This window comes from Manacus candei, unplaced genomic scaffold (genome assembly GCF_025592945.1).
Source record: "Manacus candei isolate 608988 ecotype Guabito, Panama unplaced genomic scaffold, ASM2559294v1 h1tg000071l, whole genome shotgun sequence".
Taxonomy (NCBI): Eukaryota; Metazoa; Chordata; class Aves; order Passeriformes; family Pipridae; genus Manacus; species Manacus candei.
In genome coordinates this window covers 1447377-1472141 of record NW_026138119.1, presented here as the reverse complement: position 1 = coordinate 1472141, position 24765 = coordinate 1447377, and the positions used below count along the sequence as shown (strand labels likewise).

At 42.9% G+C, this 24765-nt stretch overlaps 1 protein-coding gene across 6 annotated transcripts in view; it reads right to left on the bottom strand.

The window, feature by feature from the left end:
• DENND1A (DENN domain containing 1A) overlaps positions 1-24765 on the bottom strand; it is a 150138-nt gene that overhangs the window by 34761 nt on the left and 90612 nt on the right. For all 6 annotated transcript variants that reach the window (XM_051807499.1, XM_051807504.1, XM_051807501.1 and 3 more), the window contains exons 12-13: positions 24336-24437; positions 18437-18562 (exon numbers count right to left, since the gene is read on the bottom strand). In XM_051807499.1, coding sequence (XP_051663459.1) covers positions 18437-18562; positions 24336-24437 — 228 coding nt within the window. The remainder of the gene's footprint in view (positions 1-18436; positions 18563-24335; positions 24438-24765) is intronic.

Genomic DNA, 24765 nt, shown 5'->3' with positions numbered 1-24765 from the left:
AAATGCCAAACAGAGGCTAAAACGTGGCACTGCAAAGCCTCTAAACGTGTGCACAATACAACTTGATTGGATCTGTAATGTAATATTACAGACCATTCCAGCAGATTTCAAGACTAGATCACAAAATTATTCTTAACACACAAATTTACACATTTAATCTGCCATCTTAACACGAGAGAAGCATCTTTAAATATGAGACTAAGATTTAAGACTCCCAGATGCATTGAAAAAATAGGTGTCTTTTTTATGCCTTTGCAAATCTCCCTTTATATGAATATTTTATATTCATCTGGCATAATGAAGTTCATCAGGGCACTGCTGCTATCTCATGACCCCTTAAAAAGCTGAGAAGTTCCAGCCCACATCTGATCTGTTGCCAGACCTATTTTTAAATTGGAATTGTGTTACATTCTAAAATAATGTTCAAGACTACTTAAGGTAGCAAGTGGAAAACAAAAGGAGTCTAGGACTTATTTCAGACTCTTCTGGAGTTTCAGGAAACCTGCTGTTATATTTTAGGAAGCCACAACACAAATTGAAAGAAAAAGGCCTGATTTTGATTAAGTCCACTGTGAAAAACTTCACCATGATCCCTCGTCTTTCAAGGAAATCACTTTTCCTCAGCTCAGTGGTTATGGCAGGAACTTTCAGAGTGAATATAAAGGACTAAAAATATGTGGGAGAGAAGACAGCTCTGATGAGAGAAGGACATGGAGGGGGACAGAGGCAAACACAAAGGATGCTTCTGGAAAGAGGCAGGAGCCAAGGTAACTCATGGCAATGTGAGTACTCCCACTCCTGCAGGAGAGTGCAGCTGGGAGGGCAGCAGGGGAGTGCTGCAGAGAACAGCCAGGTAATAAAGACAGGGGGCAAAGACGGGGCAAATTAGGTCAGCATCCCTCACATGAGCAAAGGTTTCACAAAACCTGATTATGTGGAAAAAAAAACCCAATGAAAAAATCACCAACCCCAACAACCCCAAGCTGAAGACTTTGTTTAGACAACCCTCAAAGTTGTGCCGTGGAAGAGAGAGATGATCTCTGTGCATTATCAGGGGCAGCATGTGGTGCAGGTAATGAATTTTGAGCTGCTGTGTGCATGCCTTCATACACGTAGGTGTTCCTTCAAAGCCTCTCTAATAAACACACAAACCATTAGAGCTGCTCTGCAAATCAGCCATGGAATTAAAAGATGTGGGTGGAATTTAAAGGTGTAGAACGAGATGTCAATGTGACAGGGTACAAGCTGTGAGTCCAGTGTCACTGCACCACAGCAACCCCAAAGAACCAGCAAACCCATGGGTGTGCAAGGGGTTCTGGGAGCACTGGGTGTGCAAATAACCACATCCTGTGCTCAAAGTGGTGAATGACAAAGGAGAGCCTGCAGGGATGTTCTAGGACTCATCAGCCTTAATTCCATCCAGACTTACAATGAAACCAAGCCAGGAGGATGATCCTACTGCTCTGGATCCATGTATCAGTCTCAGGTACACCAGCAACCAAAGGCTCCACAGCCTTTCCAGAGCTGGGACTGCAGTGTCACGGGAGGATTGGCCCATCACAGCTGAAGGAGGATCACCAGCCAGCCAGCAGGATTCCACAGAGGAAACCTGAAATGGGTGGCAGCTGCCTGATGGGACAGTGGCTCGTCCTGCTTGCAACTGTGACAACAAATAACCAGTCTGGATGTTCAGCACCGGAGAGCTCTCTGCATCCACCTCAGTCATAAGGGAATCCAGAAACCCTCTGCATTAAGCAAATGATATCAGAGCTTTATTAGCTTCTCAAGATGCTGCTCAGGAACAAAGAAATCATGTGCTCACAGATTTGACCACACGTCTTCTAAAGAAAACTACATTCAGGCTCTGCTCAAAAAGACACTACCAGTTCTGATAAATCACTATTGCCAAGTGTAATCTTAAAAAGCATTGCAAACCCGTGTATTTACCCCTGCACACTGCACTGCCCAAACACTCACTGTCTCACCTACAAACAACAAACACATTCCTGACCAAACCCCAAAGAAACACAAAGTGTCCCCAGCGAGGACACAGATCTGTTCCTACAGCACTGAGGAGATCATCAATATTTATCAGCAGGCTGCCAATGAGGATGAAGCAGTTTAAACACACAACTCAACTCTAAATGTGAAATTATGACATGCAGCTATTCAGACTTCATCAAAACCTTTTTAACACTGTAATTAGAATTCTGTGGCCTCTGCTTCTTTCAGAACTCTAGTAATACAGGTATTATTCTAATGCAATGCACCATTAAGTTGTAATCAATTCCACAACATCCAAAAATCCTTCAGACCAAAAGAATTTAGGCGTGTTAAAATGACTATGAAACTTCTGTAGAAAAAATGCAGAATAAGATTTATTTGCATTAAAACATTATAAGAAAACCAGCTCAGATACTGATGGATTCAGTGAAAGTTCAACATCACCTGTTTACACATTATTTCAGATGGGAATATCCAACACCATTACAGAATCTGACCAAATTTGGACAAAACCGACTTCAAATGAAACATGAAACTGCAAAAAATGTGTAACTGGGAAGAACTTACACCCCACAGCAATGGCTTTGCTTCTCCTTTCAAAGCCTGTTAGTTTATCAGGACACCTGACATTTTCATCTTACATCAGGAAAATGACACACACTCACATTCACAAATAATGGAAGTACTTCACTGTAATGGAGCCAGGCAGCTTTCCAAGTGTTTCTGTGGCTAATTCCAGCCACTGCCTGCCCTGATTTCCTCCCCTACATCAGCCAGACGCTTCCTATCCCTAAGCAACTGCTACAGCCCCGTAGCTGGAACTTCAGCAACAAGCCTGGCACACGAAGTGCAAAGGAGCCAGCAAGAAAGAGCTTGGGGGAAAGAGAAAAAAAAATCACCATTTCACAGATCAAGAATAGAGGCATGAAAATAATAAGTAACTTGTACACGGTCACAAAAGTCTCTGGCAGAGCCAGGGAAAAGAACCGAAATTTCTTTAATCCCTGCTCAGTCCCTTAAATACAAGGCTATTCTTCCTCTTCCTACTTGATATTGTGTCAATGCAGGAGTGTAGGTGTTGAAAGACTAACAAAAGAAAAGTAATAGTATGGTATTATGAGCTGAGAAACCTAATCTTTATCAGATACAGCAAATCTCTATGATGCTGCCTGCACTGGGAACTCTCTCTTTGTCCTGAATATGCTTTAAATTACTGGTATAATGTGTACTGGATATTGTTCCACTCTTATATTTATTCCACAAAAACCCCTGTGGCCCGCATGCGATTTTATCATTAGCTGGCAAGGTAATTTCAGGCCTGGCTCTGCAATCATTCCATGAGCAGTGCTCCCGGCGAGGCCGGGACGTGCAGCATGCAAAGCAGCTGCCAATCCAGGGCCCTTTTCTAGTGTAGCTATTGTGGAACATTAGTGCCAGTACAGAAAAGGAGAAAAATTACAGGGCAATTCTTTATAGGAGTTATTTTATACTATGACAAAATATAAAAGTGTGCTTGGAAAAACAATCTACAAGTATTGCTATTTTTGCTTCATTTATTAAAACTCAATAGAACACAAACTATTTTGTTAAAACAGGAAATAATATTCTGCAAAAGTGATAAGTCATTGCCCAAGATTTATGAATGATCAACATGCCTAAAGATCACATATGCTAATATTTTGCTTTCTTTTGATTTCTTAGATATATGTAAAAAGCCAAAACTGACCTAAACCAATGAAGCTTCCATGATTCATCCAAGTTAATATGATGAAAATATGGTTTTGTGCAAGGTGTATACGACTCCTCTGTATCATGATCCCCAAACATGCATTCAGTAAACAGGATGGAAAGAGAATCAGATTTTTCCTTTCCCCACTTGCCCCACAGGTTTTGCTCAATGAAGGACAAAGGAGCCAAGGGGAATTGTTGTGCGTTCCTGCAAACCCTGACGCCAAGCTCTGCAGCAAGTGGGACTGTGTTGGGTTTGGCCTCGTGACTCCTCCAACTCCCATTCCATTGCTACACATTTCCAACATGGAAAGCATGTGGAATTCCCCAACTCCCCTAGGAAGGGGAAAACGCCACCTAATCAGAGCCCTGTGCAGGGGAGCAGCTGGCTGGGAGCAGCAGCTCCCTGGCCCGGGAGCTGTTGTGGAGACCAGCGCGGGAGTGCTCGGAGCTGGAAGGGCAGGGCAGGGTCCGGCTGCATGGCCTCGTGTTCTGACAGGGAGCAGATGGCAGAGCCTCGCCAGCTCTGCCCCCTCCACCCCCACGTGCCCTCAGAGATCAGCTTCACCTTGTACAAGTGCTTCTCAGCTGCTCTGGACCCTCCTGCTTTCACCAGAGCAACAGAGCCCAACCTGCCAGCACTTCCATCCAGAGAGCCCACACTGACGTCAGTCACATCTATGGCGTGCTCGTGAGGAGCACTAACAATTGACAAAACATTACCCAAATATTTGAAAAAGCACTCATTTTGATGCTTCATTTTGGCAGTCAATTCAAGCTGCATTCTTGGAAAAATGCACAGGAATTTCTGTGATTCACACGGTGAACGATTCCATCTTGGCTGGGGAGGTTTGAAGCTGTTCTAATTACTAATAAAGTAAAACTTTCCCTACACGCTCATAAGAATTGTTAATAATGATGTCTCTTATTGCAGTGACCTCACAGCTTTGAGACCCTATTTTCAGTGTCTTTGTAATTTTCAGCTGTACAAATACATGTTTTCTGCTCCAAACTCCTGTTTAGCTCTAAGGCTTCAGTCCCCATTAGCTCAGCATCCTGCCACGAGCACCTTCAAGGGGAACAGAGCTGACCAAAATGCACCAACTCATCAATGATAAAATACCAGTTCCCAAATTTCAACAAGTTTAAACTCTAGAACGTAGTAAATACTGACCAATAATTGCTATAGCTCAGAGTCACCCCGAACACTTCATTAGCTCAGTTACTGCCTGCTCCATTGATTGCTACAAGTAATGTTTCCATGTTTCCATTTTAGCAGCACAAAATTACATCACCCCAAATGCAGGAGCTGCTCATTTAAAGAATGAAACTTGCCTAACAGTGTGCTTAGTTCTGCTAATGCAACACTCCACATTCAATAGCAATTTAAGCTCATTTTTCAGGATTAAACAAAATACTCCAAACTTTTTGCAAAATTTTCATCACATACAAACCCTCACCTCCAACTCTATTGAGCATTGCATTTTCCACTGCTTATCTTTCCACCCTCCATAAATCCTTTCAAAGCCAGTTCCTAAGGTGCTGAAGGGTTAATGCTCTGTCCTGTGGTCACTGCACACAGCCCAGTTTTGGGCAGGCAGGATTGCTGTCAGACACACAGCCCGTGCAGGTGTGGGCAATAATTAAAGGCTTCAGCACATCTACCTGGGTGAAGTATTTTTGCCTCCTATTCCGAGGAGGAAGCCCTCTCTGTGGAGAGCAGAAGAGCTCATTAATGAGGCTAATTAGGTGTAAAGGGGGTAGAGTCTGGCATCAGCTGCAGCTTATAGAAGCTAATCATTAAGCCCTGTAATCTCTACCCCAGAACAGCAGATGATCATGTTCCTAGGTGACTGATGTTGCTAAGAAAATTTCCAGCACCTGAGTACCTGACCAAATACTTTTTGGGAGGCTAAAAATTCCCTTAACCCTCCACGTGCCAGACAGCACAGTCACATCCTTTCTTCACTCACCAATTTCCTAACAATGGGTATCCAATGAGACTTGAACTTGGCACGAGGCCCATAATGTGATTTATTTTAGAATTAAAAAATAATAAGAATCAGTGCCATCAAAAGCATCTGGAAAGGGAGGGCAGGAGATAAGGGCTGGTGGAGCAACATGCAAGAATAACACAGACAGGAGCAGTAATGCTTGAAAAAGAGTGACCACATACACTTCCTGAAGGTTTGTGAGTTTTCAGTGTAATTTCTTTGCATAAAGTAGTGAGGGTAGTTACAATACCACAGGGATGAAAGCCTTGTTAATAAATATGTAAAATAAGGATTTCATTGTACTTCACCTAATTTGAAATGAGAAAAAGGACATAATTTCCATGGAGAGAGAATACATGGAAGCAGAGCTCAATCTGGAACTTGTTTTGTAAAATGAATTGCAAGAATAGCAAACCATTGCAGCACCTCAACGGGAATGTTTGAGTTGATCAGGCAGAACAGACTTCACTGGCAAACTGCTACTGTCCTTTTATTTCCTCCCACTAAGCAGCAGATATGAATCAAAAATGTTTAGATTCAGTTCAAATTCAACAATAAATAGAATACTTTTTGTGTCCATGCTACCTGTGGACTTGGAGACAGATTAAACAACATGAGCTGCTCAGGGGTGGCTCTTGCTATAATCCAGGATACGGATGCACCCACCAGGATAAGCCACACTGGACTCCTCTCACCATCAACAGAAAAAACACCTCCAACAATAACTAGCACCTTATCTTACAATACACAAGTCAGTCCAACTGGATGATAAAACTGCTTTGTAGCCAGCACCACATTATATTAATAATTCTGCAGATAAATAATAAAGCCCAAACCCCGTTGGGTAACAGAGGTTTGTCCAGAAGCCCTGACTGAGCCCTTCTCCAGCACTGAGCACACTGTGCTTCAGCTTCCCCTGCTCTCCAGTGGCACCAGCACAAGGAGCTCTCAGGCAGCACAGAAGTGCTCAGTGCCAAAGGGGTGTTTGTGTGTCAAACCAACCTGAGCCCAGGCCTCTCCCAGGGATCTCTCCAACTGCCCCCAAACCAACACAAGCTTCCTCAGTGTCACCTGGTTGAGTGCTTGGCAGTATTACCCCCTCTCCTGCACAGAAGAGCTCCTTGCCTATTTTGAACCTTTGCTGTTACAAACCCCATTTGATTGCCTGTGGTTTGTTATGCTGGAAGAGACAATGAGGGGCCATGCCTGATCCTCCTCCTTCAAACTGTCAGGGAGAGCTTTCCCTGTAACTAATGCCACAAAATTGACTGCCATTCCCATTATCTTTGATACTCCAGTAACCAGACTGGACATTTTCTGGGGGAAACGTGCCATGTCTGTAAGCAGGGTAAGTGTGGTCAGCAGTTGGGGTAGGTACATACAAGTGTCTGAGCTAACAGAGGGAAGGGCAAACCAGAACTGTATCACATCCCCATCAATGGTAACCACCACTGTTTCCCTAAAGTCCAGCTCCCCACCACGACCATGCATGTCCCACAGCTGGTCTGCAGGGACAGGAGAGACTATCCAAGGGGTGATCCCACGATGTGAGCACTGTTCCCCTGTTCTGAGCCATGCTCCATTGTTCCTTGGCTGTGTACACCCTTCATTTCAGTAATTAGCTGTCAGCACAGCCCGACAGCAACCTGGGGTTGTCTGCTTAAATCGTATTAATGAAATGCAACCCACTAAATGTCCTGGCTGCACATCTGTAATTGTGGTACACGGGGAGGCTGGGCACGGGGGCAAACTGCAGCTCCTCCACAGGGCACTGTGGTCAAGCACATTAATCCGTTATTTCTTAGGGATTTGACAACCAATTAATTCTACAGAGCTTCCTATACAGCAATAAGAACCAGTGATCCACCACCCAACAGGAAAAGCTGTGCCCAACATTTGTGAACACAACCCCCTTGGAGGCAGAGACACAAGAACTCCAGGTTGCAGCCTTGCAAAAGTCCTTTCTGTACTTAAAGATTCAGCATCTGAATGTTAAAACCTAACTGTAGAACACTCAGTGTATCCACCACACCACATAAGGAAAATCAAATAAACCCCAAGAACCTTATCATACATGTAAGGTTTTGGAGTGATGTTCCTGAACAACACAAAATGCAGCTGATGACTCCTGGCTGTAAAGTGAGGCTTGTCAGTCAAGCCACTGCCCCCTTTTCTGTTTCACCTTCTCCATCACCAAAGACTTTTACAAAGAACAGAGTTTGGACAAGATAAGAAATGAGAAAAACACATAATGGAATATCCTGTGGGTATATATATATATAGATATATAGTCTTTGGAAAACTTTCCCATCAGTTCTGACTGCAAGATTGCTATTAACGTTTAATTAAAATTGAGCACAATAAGCTATGACAAGATAATGGCTGGGAAACGTGGCTTTAGGGCAGAGTGAGGATATCTGGAACTCTGGCTGCACGTGATGCGTTATTTTTGGTTGCATTTGGCAACTAGTGAGATTTCTGAAACACAATTATAACAATCTACAGAAACTCACAGAAGAGAAAAGAACAGCATTTCAGTTACCTCAGGATCTGCAACATATGCCAAACGAGTAACAGATTTTTAGGGCCCCAGTACCATCTAGGCCTTCATGTTTCATTCATGTTCACACCCACACCAAAGAACACTCTTTTTCAACTAAAAAGCCCCTGCAAGCCCCTCCTAAACAATTAAATATTTTGTTACTTATCCATAAATAAAATTATTTATTTTTTCCTACAGGTAGAAATTCTTTGACTATCATTTACCTCCACAGCTGAAGGCAACAATCACACAGGCCTGAAGCAGAAGTGGGGAGAAGCCCTGGGAATGATCCTGATGTAGGGAAATCCATGGCCCTGTGCTGGAGAGAGCTGGAAGCTCATTGTGAGAGAGCTGGGCTGCAAGCTACTCCCCACGTAAAGGAGAATGTGATCAAGTGACATTTGGAGGAGAGCACATGCTCCAACATTAGCTTCAAATCCCCAAATGAGGGGGCACAACAGATGTATGTTCTTAAATTTTCCATCAAGCAGTTCTCCCTGGGCACTGGGAGCCACTGCTCCAAAACAACCCGGATTTAGAGCTGCAGAGATACATTTGGGGAAAATATTTACACACTTCTTACAACTCAAAATTTATCTCAAGCATGAACTTCCTTGCCAAGTTACATATAAAATGTAACATACAAAATGTTACATATAAATAACATATAATGTTACATATAGGATGTTCTTATGTGTAATAAGGAAGTATCTTCAGATAAAAGTGTTGTTTATTTGTCATATATTCTTAGTTGAGAATATGTAATAAATTCTTGGTTGACAAATGGGGGATGAACTTTAAAGGCAAACTAATCACACATACAATTCTTACAAATTGCTCTCGTTTTCACCATTAATCCTCTCTAAGATAAAAGGTTCTGGACATACAGACTTCAGCTGCTGCTTGGAGAGCTTCACCAAAATAATCCTTCGATATGTTTGCCTTTTCATTGAGCAGCAGGAGTAAGCAAAGTACACAGATCATCTACAGCTCCTAAAGTGTACTCAGAGCAAAGCCAAGGCACCTTCATTTGCACAGGACTTTTAAGAATCTAGTATTAGTCACTATCTCTGAGAAATATTTAAAGCAGAATTCACGTAATATGTCAAAATAATGTAATGCCAATAACAAGTTTTATGCTTTAAGAATGAACAACACGTATGTGTGACATACACACAACAAACAGTGAGATCTACTATAAAATATCTTATTACCCAAATCACCAAACTAAATACTGCATCAGAAATTATTCAAAAGAGAGCTACACTTGGACACAAGAGTAACCTTTAAGGAGTTAAAATGTCCTCAACTACAAGTCAAGTTGAAACTTATTTAATTAGGTTCTGTATTCGAAAAAAATGAAATAAATTCTTTCATTAACTAAACCAAACTCCCTTAAAGGCAACAATATGTTCCCTCTCTGTCAGGACAGAGCGCAATGAAATCTTTATTTTAATTGGGGTTAGCTAAGGGGCCATTTGGCTTCAGATGCTTTGTTTATCAGCCCTAAGCTTTACAGCTTAGCCAGGACTTGAAATATTAAATTACAGAATGATTTCACTAAATAAAATAAAATAAAAAAAAATACACTCTTCCAAGGGGTTTTAATAGAGATAATTTTAAATGTGCATTTTGAAAACTGGAAGTCTGAGTCAAAGACACCTCGAGAGAAACCCCTGCTTTCCTTCAGCATTACTGGAAATAGGTCTCCTCCTTTAAATGCCTCTCGTGCTGGTTCCTCATGCCAGCAGAGATGCAGCTGCACAGCAAGGGCTCTCACCATGGCCCTGACTGTGGGGACCAAACCAGCAACAAACCCAGGGCTGTGGGTGTTCTCCAGACTTCCCCAGGAAAGCCCTGGAGCCCTGGACCTGCAAAGCTTGCAGCTGATCAACCCAATTTCACAGAAAAGCAAATGACTCCTTATTTGGGAGATGACACCTTTTCCTTTTCTCCTGTACTAAACTAATTTACAAATATCAGACGTCTCCAGTAATACAGTTAGTGAAAATCCTCCGGAAACAGCAATTCCAGGAAGGGACAGTGACAGGAACTGTACCAGATCACAGCCCCCTGCACTCCAAAGTGCAGCTGAAATTACCGAAATAATCCAGAAAAATTGCCTGCCTTATTGTGGGCATCAAGCTTAGGCTGGATTTTTTTGGATCAAATTTTGGATTTATTCCTTATTAAATCTCCAAGTGTTAGGAGTGTTCCTAAAACTAAAATAAAATGATAAAAAGAAGAAATAAGGAAAACTTCAAACCTGACTTCCACAAATAAAATATATATAATGGTATTTTCATATTCTTTCCCCCTGGGGATCACTGAAATGTGATGTGTCATACATTATTTAAGATAAAAACTATGCCCATAGTATTTTATTAAGCCCAGTTTAAGAATTTGATTTTATTTTAGAAACAAAACTTGGTCTTTCTGTTGTTTTGAGAAATAAAAGCATTGCCACCGAATCTGAAAGAATAAAGCTTAATTCACACAAAACACTGAAATCTGTGCTTCATCTTTATGCTACCTTAAAGAAAATATAACAATTCCAAATTAAATGTATTATTCATATATATTTTTAAATTTTTCTCTAGACAGCTCTGTGCATACCTTCTCTGTAGTGTTCCCTCGTGAGAACTACACTAAAATGAGCTGCTTCTGCAACTTCTCAGCAGGTATTTTGATTTGAGAGTAATCACAGTCTTCTCTACACTCTTCATACAATTTATGTCCTGATCATATAACAAATAAGTAAAAGATTTAAACTGACATCAATATGTATACTTTTCTCTAACAATGCACACTAATTGCGTATCTCTAAATGAGAAAAACGTTTATTAAAAAAATAAATCTAGTGAATGTACCGACCATTGAATTCAAAGCAAAGACACCACATGTGTCTAAATAAATATCAAGGAAGTGTCAGAGGTAAATGAGGAGAGACCAGGTGAAGTGTGTGTGATGTGTTAATTGTATTCAAGAAAAATAATAGAGCAAGACAGAGAAGCTGAACTTCCAATTATCATAATGGTATCTACTTCACAACACATTTTCAAACTTGAAAGAGACATTTTAAACCATAGGAATTCTGAGCAGAATACCTCCAGCTGTGCTCTGCATAAATCTTGCACGCTGTACATACACAGTTTATTTAAATACCAAGTAAAGTTATGACTTACAAAATGCATATTTCAGTCACAATAGCATATCTGTCATTGCCAGAGCTGCTACTCACTGAATGAAAGGCACAGAAAACAATGAATTAAATTAGAAAGAGATAAGAAAGGACAGAATGTTTTCATGTGATGTTTTACCAGACTGGAGTAGCGTGTGTTTTAAAGAACAACACGTTTATCAGCCCTCTGCTGAGTTTACATTTTTGTGTCCCCCAAAATAGCAGGAAGAAGAAAAAAGTGGTCCTCAGTGTCCGACTAATGTTGCCTATATGGCACTGTGGTCATAGCCAGAATTTCCCTTTCCCTGAGGCGCTGCCCATCCCAAACTCAAGGTTGTTTGGCAGCCCAGGTGCCCAGTTCTCTGCAGTGCAGGGCCCTGGGCCCATCCCCGTGTCCCGTCCCGGGGACAGGCAGCACACCGGGATGTCACTGGGCCTGGGGCAGGAGCAGAGTCCCAGGGGGCCTCCCAAGGAAGCCCAGCTCTGGGTGCAGCAGGGCTCCAGTGCTGGCTGCCAGGGCAGCAGCCACACTGCACTGTCAGCTGTGGTCACTCTGCCTTTGGCCCTGTCACATTCCAGGGTTCCCTGTTCCAGCTCTATCACCATGGATGCAAACCATTCCAAGTAACTGTGATTCCCTGCCTGCCACCCGCCTGCTCTGGTACTGTGACAGTACAGATTGTACACTCCAATTCACATGCAATGTACAGTGTGCACACTGGAAGCCCCAAGTAGCATGACTTTTCTATTATGAAGGTCTATTTAGTTTGTTCATAACCTGATTAAATATTCTAATTTTTATCGTTATTTCATCAATATTGTCTGCTACTGAAATCTACTTTACAAATCCTAGTACCACAATCTCTTCTACCATCTTCTGTCAAGGGAAGCAATCCTTTCTGTTCAGTTGTACAGCTGCTCACACTACTGAGAATGTACAGTTCACTCCTTCCCTACCTGCCTGAAAGGTCTTTTGGGTGGGGTTTTTAGTGGTTATATGTGTGTGTGTTGTCTGGTTTTTTTTTTTCTAATACCAGATACAACAGCTCATTTGAAAAACACACAGTCACTGAGTGCCTTACACAGCAGCTGAATTCAAGGGTGGTGTTATTTTCTGCTTGGTGTTTATGTGCCTTGTTGTTCCCCTCCAAGTCCCCTGCGTTTTATTAGTTCAGGAAATATCTTCAAGTTCTCCTGCACGGAGGCATTTGCACGGTGCTTCACTGCTCACCGAGGCTGTGCTCTCTCAATTATAACCAAAGGATCGGGAGACCACGCAATAAAAACACAGGCAAGAGTCAGGCTAAAACAAACAACCAAAGGCTTGAAACAAATTGAGGAGAAACAAAAACAAGTGCATAAAATAGCAAACAAACCCCAAAACCAGGTGTGATAGGCACAGACAAATAATTGAATATCCAAATCCTCGCAGAGCAAAGCTGACTACCACGAACTGCTCCTCACTGCTCAGCCTGCCCTGGTAATAGGGAGATTTAGAGGCTTTGGAACAAAGCTCCTTTTATTCTGCAGCACCACCACAGAAGATGCAGAGTGACCTGATCCAGGCTGATGGCTGAACACACAACTGCTGCAGGGGCTGCAAAGTTACACAACGAAACCCAAGACACTTCTCAGCCTCGTCACGGGTGCCCCAAACAGAGAGCCCACAAACCTGCCTGTCAGCACCAGCAGGCAAACCCTGCTGATCTCAGGGCAGGCAAACCCTGCTGATCTCAGGGCAGGCAAACCCTGCTGATCTCAGGGCAGGCCGGGCTGTGCCAGCACCCACATCAGTGCCAAGGGACTTCACGTTGCAGCTGCTGCTGCCGCCAGTGCACGACAAGGTGCAGAGCTCCCCATCCCTGACTCCGGGCAATGTTCCTCCACCCAAGCACAAAACCGTTCCCATGATGGATTTGGAGGAGGTGTTTCCTTTTCTTTGTTTTGTTTAGGGTTCTGTTGGATTTTTACTGTAATACATATGATGGCCAGGGAAGTCTGACTGCACCTTTCATGGCAGAAATGCTCCATTCAGCAGAGGGTCACATTTACTTTCTCAAATATTACTTTTCTTTACCTTTCCTTCAGAACCTTGGGTTCCTCCCTCCCCTCAGCGTGGCACACAGAATTAGATAACACAGGATCTTATAACAGTTTGGAAATTACAAAACAATTCTATTTACTACATACCAGACTGCTCGAAGAGATTAAAGAGAGTGTCTTTTCAGTTTCATTAACATATGTATATCTCAACAGACTTAGACGTAGAATAATAAATGCATTTTGAAGAACAGTAAATGCTTGTTAGAAAAAGAGCATTTTTAAGGTTTAAAACAGCAAAAGCAGAAACTTGTCTATAGCGACAATAAGGCTTAGAGAGGAAACAGCAAGAGGATTGAAATGAAAACAAACAGCACACAGAAAACAAACAAAACTGTCTTTCCCCACTAAATCTTTTCCAACCAGTGACTGAGAATTCGGGTTAGTATGGCTTCTAGAGCACTTCCCATAGATGGGAAAACATAACAATAGTTACAGGTGGCTTCTAAGGGAGGTTGTCAAAAACTTGGGTCTTCAAAATTCCACGAAACACAGAATTGTCGGAGTAGAAAATACACCTCACGTTTCAGTTCCAGAATATACAGAAATTCATTTTATCTCCGTTTTTATCACAGAAACATCAGGTTTTACACACTGTCAGTGCCACTCTCATTGTCTACTCCAATCTGTTAGTAAAGTCATCAGGATGAGACTTAGAAATGACTGTCATTTAGGCACTCCTAGACTGTCTCATGGATTTGAGAGCTCACACCACCTGAACAGGAAAATAGTAAAGATGGATGGGAGAAAACTCCTACTGCTCTACATCAGCACTGACTTTAAAAGGAACACAACAAAACTGCAAGCAAAACAAGAAGTTCCATTTAATAAGCTTCTGCTCGCTGTTTCCCCAACAGCTCGGGGTTAATTTTGACAGCTCTGTGCACAAGTCAGTTAAGCATTAGGGATCACCTTCCTCATATTTGCCATAGGTGGACAAACACTCCTGAAGCTCTGACCTATTGACACAGCTCTGGTGACAGGGAAGAATCTACAGTGTATGCCTTTAAAATATACATGCAGGGGAAAAAAGCTATGCAGAAGATGGTTATGGAGAGGAAGGGGCTGGGATGTGGCAATTACTGGGAGTTGGAAACAACTATTTACTCTTCCACTGAATAACTTAAAAAATAATTCACCATGGCAACAATCATACTTCATAGTAGATAAAGCACTGAATGCTACAAAGCCTTTGCAAAATGAATTATGCACCAGTGTGTAGCATGCACTTTCTTTATGTTACTGCACACATATTCCAACAAAATGTCCTTTTAGACTCATCTGGCATTTGCTTTTTCACTGTACCAAATACCATCTACTTTTCTGACTTCTGTCCCACTCTGATCTCATGGATCTGGAATTGTTGAAGGACTTTATTGTGTTCCATTCAAGAGACTGATATAAAATAATTAATGCATTAATTATTTCCTTAGGTTGAATTGAATGTTATATTGAAAAAGAAGAATTATTTCCTCTTATTCGTAATGGCTTCTTCCCCCACCATTGCTCAAACTGCATCATATTCAGAGTAAATTTGTATCAAAGTCACATTTATGACGATTGGTAGTACATTGTCTTCTCTATTTAAAATCCAAAGATAAATTATCAGGCTTTGACAGGACAACAGAAGTTCAGCAGCATAAAGACACACATTCCTAGCTCAGCCAAAGCAGTGTGAGAACTGCAGTCCACAACACATCTGTGAGGTTCAATAAGTACTTTCATACCAAGATCAGCCCTTCACAAATCAGCAAGTAATTCAGCCATGGAGGCACAGGACAAGGGTACAAGTAGAAAAGGCCATCGCCCCTGCCCTGAGAGTTCCTGTTTGCCCTGAAGAGGATGCATCTAAGGACTGAGGCTGCACCAGCCCCACCGACCCACACCCCACACCCCCTGCTCTGGGTCAGTCCCACCCGGAGCTCACCTTTACTCACAGGTGTGAGGGGTTGTTCCTTCACAAACCCTGGGAAAGAACCCGAATGGAATGTGAGGAACCACTAGGTGTCAGCAGAAGAAAGTGCACGGCCACAGCTCCGAGCCCAAAAGCTGAGCCTGGCTTCCCAACATCACCCACCGGCTCAGGACTGCAAACCCCTTCCCACACAGCCAGCTCTGGGAGGTGACTACTGCGGGAATTCAGGCTTTAGACGATGACAAAAACAGCAAGAAAATGGAAATTCAGAAATTTAAGTCATACCCAGGAAGATCATCTGCCTCAATACAGCCCAGAAAACACCCCACTGCTGCCGTGTTTGGCTGGACTTAACAGCACCAGAGGTGTGTGGTGACTGCACTTACATCACACCCAACACATGCTCTGCTGTACTCAGCATCCAGCTTGATGCAGCTACAGAAAACACAGTAGGGAACAGCACTGAATTCTGTCAAGTAAATCTTATTATTAGACTTGCAAATTGTATTACCTGGATATGTTTTTCCACACAATTTCTAATTACCAAAGGCCTCAGAAAGTTGATGGCAACAGAAACTTCTCACCAGTGTTCTGGTGTTTATTTCCATTACACAACATTCCACCTCTGGAATAAAAGCCTCTGAACAGAATAAGAGTTCTTACTGTGCTCAGGTATAATAATGTGAATTTAAAGTCTGCTCTGTGACACATTCTGGACCTACACCGAATAATGAAAAATCAATTCACACCATTTATCCCAAAAAGTCAGCTCACACCAGTGAGATGGCCTATGAAATTAAACTGTCTTATGAAAGGAGGAAAAGCTGCTGCTTCTTTGAATTTATTTCCTAATTATCAGTGATATTAAATGAACAGTCAGATTCCTTGAGTTACAGGCCATGAAATGCGAAGAACCACATCATGTTTGGTATTGCTTTTGCCCCATATTTACCCCATGTGAAGGTGACACATGAACGTGAAACACTTGCAAATTTTCTTTATCTAAATCTAATACCAGAAGGTATAATCAGAAGCAAAATTTTTTGATTTACAAAAGGACTTAGGAAAGAAATCCCTGAAAATTTCCACTTCCCGATTACTAAATTGTATTTTATGACATATTTGTGCAGCTATGTTTACAGGTTTTCTTGGATAGAATGATAAGCAAACCAAACCATTTCTTCTACTTCCTCAGGTTAGCTGTCCCTCCAAGTTGCACTTTCTAGGGGTGTGCCACTGACAACTCATTTCAAACGTTCATCTTTAACATTCAGCCTTCAAAATACCAGATGGCATTTCCAGAACAGCAATTTAAATTTTTTATTTTCCTTCATAAATCCCTTAACTAGTTAATCTCACACACACACACACACACACATCCAGGCAAAGCATACACCAATATTCCCAGAGTTGCCTGGCAACTGCAGGGAGGAGCAGGGGAGCACAAGGAAGCCTGCGCGGACCGAGGGAGCCGCTCTCTCCCGGCAGGGATAGGGATAAAGGCGGCGCACGGCCAGGGTGCCTCACACGGCCCGTTCCAAACACCTCCCCATCCCAAACACCTCCCCTCCTTCCACCTGAGAGGCTCTGACAGCCCAGCTCTTACACCCAGACCCACACACACACACACACACACACACACACACACACACACACACAACACACGAGCCAAGACAATTTATTTTTTCCACACACACCGGTTCCCCCCGTGCTGACCTCAGAAGTCATTTCTGAACCCTGAATATGAATTGTTGAAATGGTGCTTGTTTGATGGTGATAACTGGGCTGTTTAAAATTCAGGCTGAGCTATTTTCTCCTTCCGGCTTTAAAAATAACAAGTAAGGTAAACTGTAGGACTGAAGACACTTCAGTAACTGAAACATCCTCAAGAAACACTATGCTTTTGGCCTCCAAATGCTTGAGGCTGAGAAAAGGAGGTATTAAGACAAAAGGCTATTTTGTCCTCTACAGAGATCTTGTTAAGCAGCCACAGGTCTAAACAACAGCAGTTCAAACTGGGCCATGAATTGGGATTTACCAGTGCATTGGACTTGCACATGTGTGTGCTTCCCCTGCTTCAGAGAGAGGAACATAGAATATTCTGGAAATATTCTGGGGATCACTCTGCATTTAGGACATTTCATCCTTCATATTTCTGGGACATATCTCATGAATTACACATGGATGTTTTTCACACTATTTACCCTGTCTATCAGCAAATGTACACACTTGAGAAGGACCCCCCTAAGCACACAGTATCAAAACCAGAGTGTCACGAAACATGTGGAAATACATTAATTTGGCAGGACAGGGTTGCATTGAAGATACCTGCAGTAACCCAGGAACAGGTGCCTCACTAGAAGCAATAAAAACCAAGATCAAGCACAAAAAAGTCCTTCCCCCACTCCAATGGCACTAAACAAGAGATCATCTCTGAACCAGGAGCAAGAGATTGAATTTCCCTAACAGACATTTACTGTCAATAGTTACAACTCCAGACATCCTTCATATTTCTGCAAAAAACACAATTTCTTTACTAATTATGTTCTTAAAATCCATGATTTCACAAATTTGCGTTTCACAGTTAAGCATGCATTGTGTAAAAACTTTTATCTTTTACTGCCTTTAAAAATAACACAATGAAGAGATGGGTTTTGCAGGGAGAGGTCAGCTTTGCACTAGCCTCTTTTGATCAATTTATACTTTTTTACCATCTCTTTTCTAACTTAACTGCATTCAAAACCAAACAACACCCATACCTTTCCATAAGCAGGTTTCTCCCCATGTGAAGGATCATGCTTGCTGCAGCTCTTTCATTTTGGAGACTTGAACACTGTTTTCAGTACCAGGCAGCCAAAGAGCCACCATGCTGACCTTAGTAAAAGCAGGTTATGCTACACTTCAAATTGTTAGGTTCTTTCCTCCACCACAGCTGCAGATTTACATCTTATTCCTACTAATTGCCTACTTACAGGTTCAATTTTCAGGGCGTTTCTGTAGCTCCCAAAGAAAGCTGCTTGTGCTTTTAGAAACGCTCTTGCCACACCATCTCCAGTGGTTGTAGAGACTTTCTTCAATCTGTTCTTCAGTGCAGAAACCTGAAATCACACAGCAGGTCTAGATCACTCTCCTATCACAAACAAAGCGTAACACATTGGGGCACAGCTAAATGAAAAACGTGCTAACCACAGCAGCAGCTATGACAAAAGGCGACATTGTGAATTCAGAGTTGAATTTTTCAGTTCTAAAAGCATTACTTTTCAAGCTGTTTTGCCTCTCCAAGATACAATTGGATTCTATTCAGAAACCAATAGGACAATAAAAGCTTCATTGAACCTTCCCTCCTACTTAAAATCCGCTGCTAAGTACTGTTTTAAAGGTAGTCCATGAAGTTCTGTGTCATTTTTTATTAGAATCCATGAAAGAATTACAGATAAATTAGTCAAATATCAGATTAATAAGAGAAACCGCTCTGCATAGCTGGGACATCCATCACCACCAAGGCTAAGACCAAATTCAGGAGGTCTGAAAAAATTTGTTCGCCACAAGTCCAAGTTTTTTTTAAGGCTATATTCCCTTGTAGACTTAATGGAAAATAACCCCGTGAGAGCTGTATTTGAGGCTGGGGGGGTTCCCCCTCCAGCCGCTCTCCCATTGCCCCTCAGCAGCACTCGGGGAGCAAACAAGCACAGCACACTTGTGGGCTCAGACAGGGAGATACAGACCCATGAGGAAAAGGCTCGAATTAGGAAAATTAATTTAATTTATTGCCAATTAATATACAGTCAGATAGCGAGAAACAAAGACAGAAACTTAGACACCTTCCTTCGCTGCCTGTTCCCAGCTCAGCTCCCTGCCCCGATCCCGCCTCCCCTCTGCCCACACCAGTCCTAACAGCTCCTCCCGGACAATCCTTCCCCCTCACACTCTTCCTCACCCTACCAGGGGGTGTTTTGCCTGTTTTCAGATTGTTTTGAAGTGGTTTGTCAAGGGCTGAGCTGTGCCTGCCCCAGCCGCCCCTCACAGCCCCTCACAGCCCCTCAGAGCCCATCATGGCTTCTCAGAGCCCCTCACGGCCCCTCAGAGCCCTTCAGGGCTTCTCAGAGCCCCTCAGAGCCCTTCATGGCCCCTCAGAGCCCTTCAGGGCCCCTCACGGCCCCTCAGAGCCCATCATGGCTTCTCAGAGCCCCTCACGGCCCCTCAGAGCCCCTCAGAGCCCTTCGGGGCTTCTCAGAGCCACTCAGAGCCCATCATGGCCCCTCAGAGCCCCTCAGGGCCCCTCAGAGCCCTTCATGGCTTCTCAGAGCCCCTCAGGGCCCCTCAGAGCCCTTCTTGGCTTCTCAGAGCCCCTCAGGGCCCCTCCCGGCCCCTCAGAGCCTGTCATAACCCCTCATGGCTTCTCAGAGCCCCTCACGGCCCCTTCAGAGCCCTTCATGGCCCCTCACAGCCTGTCATAACCCCTCATGACCCCTCACAGCACCTCATGGTCCCTCACAGCCCCCTCCGAGTCCTTCATGGCCCCACAGCCCCTCCCAGGAGGCCTCAGCCCGGTCCCTCCCTCAGCTGCTCCTGCGTGTCCGGACCCGGGGAGGGCAGAGCTGCCCCCTCAGCTGGCTCCAAGGTGTGAAATACTGAATCCATGCTGGGCACTGCTTGTTTCCCTCTCACAACTACATGTTATCTTTGCACTTGTGTTTACCAAAACAGTTGCAAAGACATTTCCTTTTAAATATTCCGCAGATTCTGCTGTAGGAGGCATTTCATTACAGTTATTTAGTATAACAGAAATAACCAAGAGCGTGTCCAGCACTGTTTATAAATCGGAGTGCTGTGGCTTATGCCAATGATCCGTGCATTAGTGAGCCCACAAACCCACATTAACACAACACGTGATACCAGATTTAGTCTCATATCCATAAAATAAGCTCACTCCTATTCACTGAGATAATGTCCCTCAAGCTCTGTAATTCTCTACATGTACAAGCTTCACCATATTTTCAAACCTGAACAGCACACTTCATGTTCAAACGGGTCTGAACTTTTAGGGATGAAATATCCATTTATTTCCTATATTAACTTATGCAAAACCATTTAAAGGTAGTTCTTAAAAGTGCAATAAAATGTCCAGAGCTCTGAGTAACTTTTAAATCCATCTCAAACGTTGTTATAAAGGGTTTTCTTTAAACATTAATGTGAAGATACAGAACTTGCCATCTATATAGAAGGAAAAGGCTTCATTTTAAACAAACCAGAAGTTCAGAGGGCTGGTCACAGCCTTTCTGTGCTTCAGCTCCCGTGGCTGGTACAGAAGCACAATATTGACAGGTATTTTGATAATTCCTTGAACACTGTAGCATGTCTGTTTTATACATATGCAGGATTACTGCAATAGGTATGCCATAGTTTTTAACAAAAAAAAAAAAATGTTAACAGCAAGTTTAAAGAGACTAAAAAGCAACAAAAAACCCCCCTCATACTTTCTATGGAATAAATTAGTACATAACTCAAAGAAGATGATTTGAGCAGAATTAGGGTTGTTTCCTGCCAAAAGAGGCAGTCATACTCAAAAAAACCTAAAAGACTGTGACCACTGAAAATGAGGATTATTTCTAGCCAAACAGACACATATACATGCAGTCTACCCTGAGAGTGTTTTTAAAGAAGATTTTTATACTTCTGGCAGTTGAGGTTTAAAGGTCCGATTTCAACTCTCACCATGTTTCAGAATGCAATCTGTGCAATGCAGCAGAATGAAATGGTTCAGTAAAGGTGCTAGTGGAAATTCTTTTAATTAGGTCCAGGGCTTTTCAGTTGTCAACATGAATAAAGCAAGAAACCTTCTACTGCAAATGCAGTGTAAGAAATAAAAACGGATTCACCTTTAGGAAGATGGTTTGGCTACAGGGCTGTGGTTTGGTACTTCTGGCTGTCCTGGAAGCAGGACACTGATTTCCCTGAGTGAGAGCCAGGAACAGCAGCCTGTGGTGGGTGGTGAGGGACTGGACAGCAGGAGCTGCATGGCCACAGCACTGATGTCCCCAGGCCCCTGCAGTGTCCCCACACCCTGCCCTGCCCCAGGGCTCCACAGAACAACTGCACACCGACACAGCCAGCCCGGCCTTCAGCCCTTGGAACGTGGAGCTCTGGCTACAACCACGACTAGAAGATGACACTTATTTGGAAATACATGAAAAAACCATAAAGGTTGCATAAAAAAGAAATAAATTACTACCCCCTCTTTGCTATTCGTTGCAACACAGACGGTGGTGTAGGAGACTTGTCAGCAGCAGATGCACTTATTGTAATCACAGTCCTTAATAAATCTCTTTTTTTTAATAATGACTATTTTAAAAGGAAAGTTGCTTCCCAGGGTGCTCTCATGCTGCCAGATTTTCAGCAACACATCAGAAGCAGAAGGTGAAGGAGGGACAGTTTTTCACATTTCAGACAGTGAGTCAGTAACACAGTAGTACACACCTTGATTTTCCTGGCCAGTTCAGGAAGCCTGACAGCCAACAGGTACTGCTGGGGCAAGTGGGGCAAAGAAATTTTATCTGACTCTGCTGGAACTGCCCCTGCAGCTCCTCTGACACAAATGCTAACTGGAAAGACTCTTGGGTAGCCTATGTTTGCTTGGATCCTAGGAATTAAAGAATAGCTCATTCTAGATTCTCAAGAACCAACAGTTTAGGTAGCAACATCACTGTCATGAAACTCAAGCACAGCACACTACCTGAAGCTCTACAAGAACCACTGGACTTCATTCACTTGATTTAAAAAGCTGATCAAGGAGGGGGGGAAACGGCTTTAGAAATTTTCCACTGGATTAATTACCTGATGGTGAATGCATCACACAGAAGATGTTTTTCCTCACTGCTGAATATAGATAGATTTAATTTAGCAAAGTAAATTTTGTCTATTCAGCAGTGCATGAATTGCTCACTGCTCACATTAAGTAGCAAAGTTGACATAGTAGTTTGACATAACAAGCATTTATGATCAGGAAACTCCTGAAGACATTTTTAGTTTCTCAGGTCATAAATGCATCTACTTAGACCAAGACCAGAGGGGAAACACTCCCAAAATCTCCCCTTCCTCCCAGGGAAGCAAAAAGGAAAGGAAAAAAAAAAAAAAGAAAGGAAAAAAAAAGTATAATGGATTGGCTTTAGAGTCTCCCTGCTGAGATGAACAACTTGATCCACTTACAGTTCCAAACACATGATGCATGAAAGAACTGACAGAAATTCAATTCTTGCACAGCAGAGCAGCTGCTCTCTAGTGGTCAAAGCCAACTCTGGAACAGTGTGAAGGGAGAGACCTGGAGGGGAAAACTGCCCCATCCAGGTACCTGAAACAATGCAGAGAGCCCGGGCCGACAGAAACCCTCACCCCAAACATTAATTACACAGCGCACCACGACTCGAGTTAAAGCTTTGTTGTGAAAAATATTAATCCCAGCTGTATTTATATGGCACTTGTGAAAAAAACTACCCCACGTACGCTACTGGTGAGCCCTGCCAGTTAATTGAATTTGCTGGCAGCACTTCCTCTGCTCTGCTCTAAACATCCTCCCAGATAAAATGGAGCTTTTAAATAGACCTGTGGAAAACTGAATCAAGAAATTTGAACTAATAAAACACAACTCTCTACTGTTATAAAAGTGAAGTAAAAGTAAATAATGAAAGGAAGGAAGTCTCTTAAAATTTATTACATTCCAAAGCTTGAAGTTCTGTGTTTATTGCAGGAGTCTCTTCTGATGTTCTACAGTGCACCCACAACAGCTCCTTTAATGAAGTCTCATAAAATCTAATATAATACTTGATTGTTGACAAATCATATACATGTTTGAGGCCCCGTGCTCACTGTATCCAGACATTTCTTACATAATTCCATGAAATTTACAGGTCTGTCATTCCCGGGTTGTGGATAATGGCACGAGCGGTGACCAGCTGGCAGATTTGGATGCTGGGAGTGAAATCAAAACGAAAAACTATATAAAGCCAGAAAAATTCATGGAAGCAACTTTTATAGACTGAATGCTTGGTTAAAGCCAAATTGCTCCCAATCAAGATGGCCCTTTGCCTTCCTCCTGAGCTCCCTGTTCCTGCAGGATGGATCCCACTGCGGATCCCAGGGGAATGCTGGGGGGTCACTGCAGGAGGCACTGGGCAGTCACCATCCCTGGAGCTACTCCTCAGACACACCAGCTTAGACTGAGCTCCCTGAACACCAATTTTCTTTCCTAACTGCACGTAGAAAGGTTCAGATCTCCCTGTCAGCACAATATTTCCATGGAGCAAAAGAAATCCAGATCTTCCCTGCCATGTTCTCCTAAACATTCACCCTCTGCCCTAAAAACAGCTTCTTACACTCTCACACACTTCTCTGCTCTTCCCCCTCAGTTTCTTCAGTGGAGATGATTCCAGCAGCAAGTGGGATGGCTTCGTGTCCCATCAAAGGGAAATGCCCCATTAAAGGGAAAGATCAAGTATTTATGCAACACTTCTATCAAGTTATTAAAGAAAGCAAATAATTTACCAAGAAAAAGTGCAGATGAGAAAGAAATTAAATTCTGAATTCTAGCAGTGTGTGAAGTGAAGATGTAGGAATCCATTTCACACCATATCACAGGACATGAAATGCAAGAAGTTCTTCAAAGCTCACCTGGAAGCAGTCACAGGAACAAGCCCACCCAATTTCATTTGGAAACAAAAGTTATCTAACAATAATAGGATTTCTAGCTCCCGTGAGAACTGGCTAATTTTCATTAGGAGGCTTCAAAGCATGTCTGCAAATGTTCAAACAGACATTCCTGAACACCTGAGGGAAGAACTGAGGAGCAGCAGTTTGGCTCCATCTCTCCACACGTACCACGTCATTGGGGAGGCTCTGCAGGTCATCGAAAGGCGTTTCCAGGGTGTTGGTGTCCACGTTCAGAATCACCACATCCTCCAGGGCCATGCTTCGGACCTTCTGCATGGGAGCAGAGCCAGGGAAAGGGAAGGACAATGTCAGTGTGAGGAGCTGGTTAAATTTGATGCAGAACATCATGGCATTACAGCACTTCAAGCATTTTAAAAACAACCAACATTCCTGACTTTGCCATAATTTGTTTTACTCATTTGACAATGCTGAAAAATTAACCTTCAGTTGGCAGAGGGGAGTTCTTAACACCATGCACACTGAAATGTTTCAAACCAGAGAGCTTGGGGTTATTCAAGCAAAGATTTATTTCAAGCACCTCTACTAATGTTTGTCTTAACTCTGGTGTCCTGTTTGCACATTTAGCAGTCTCCAGCTG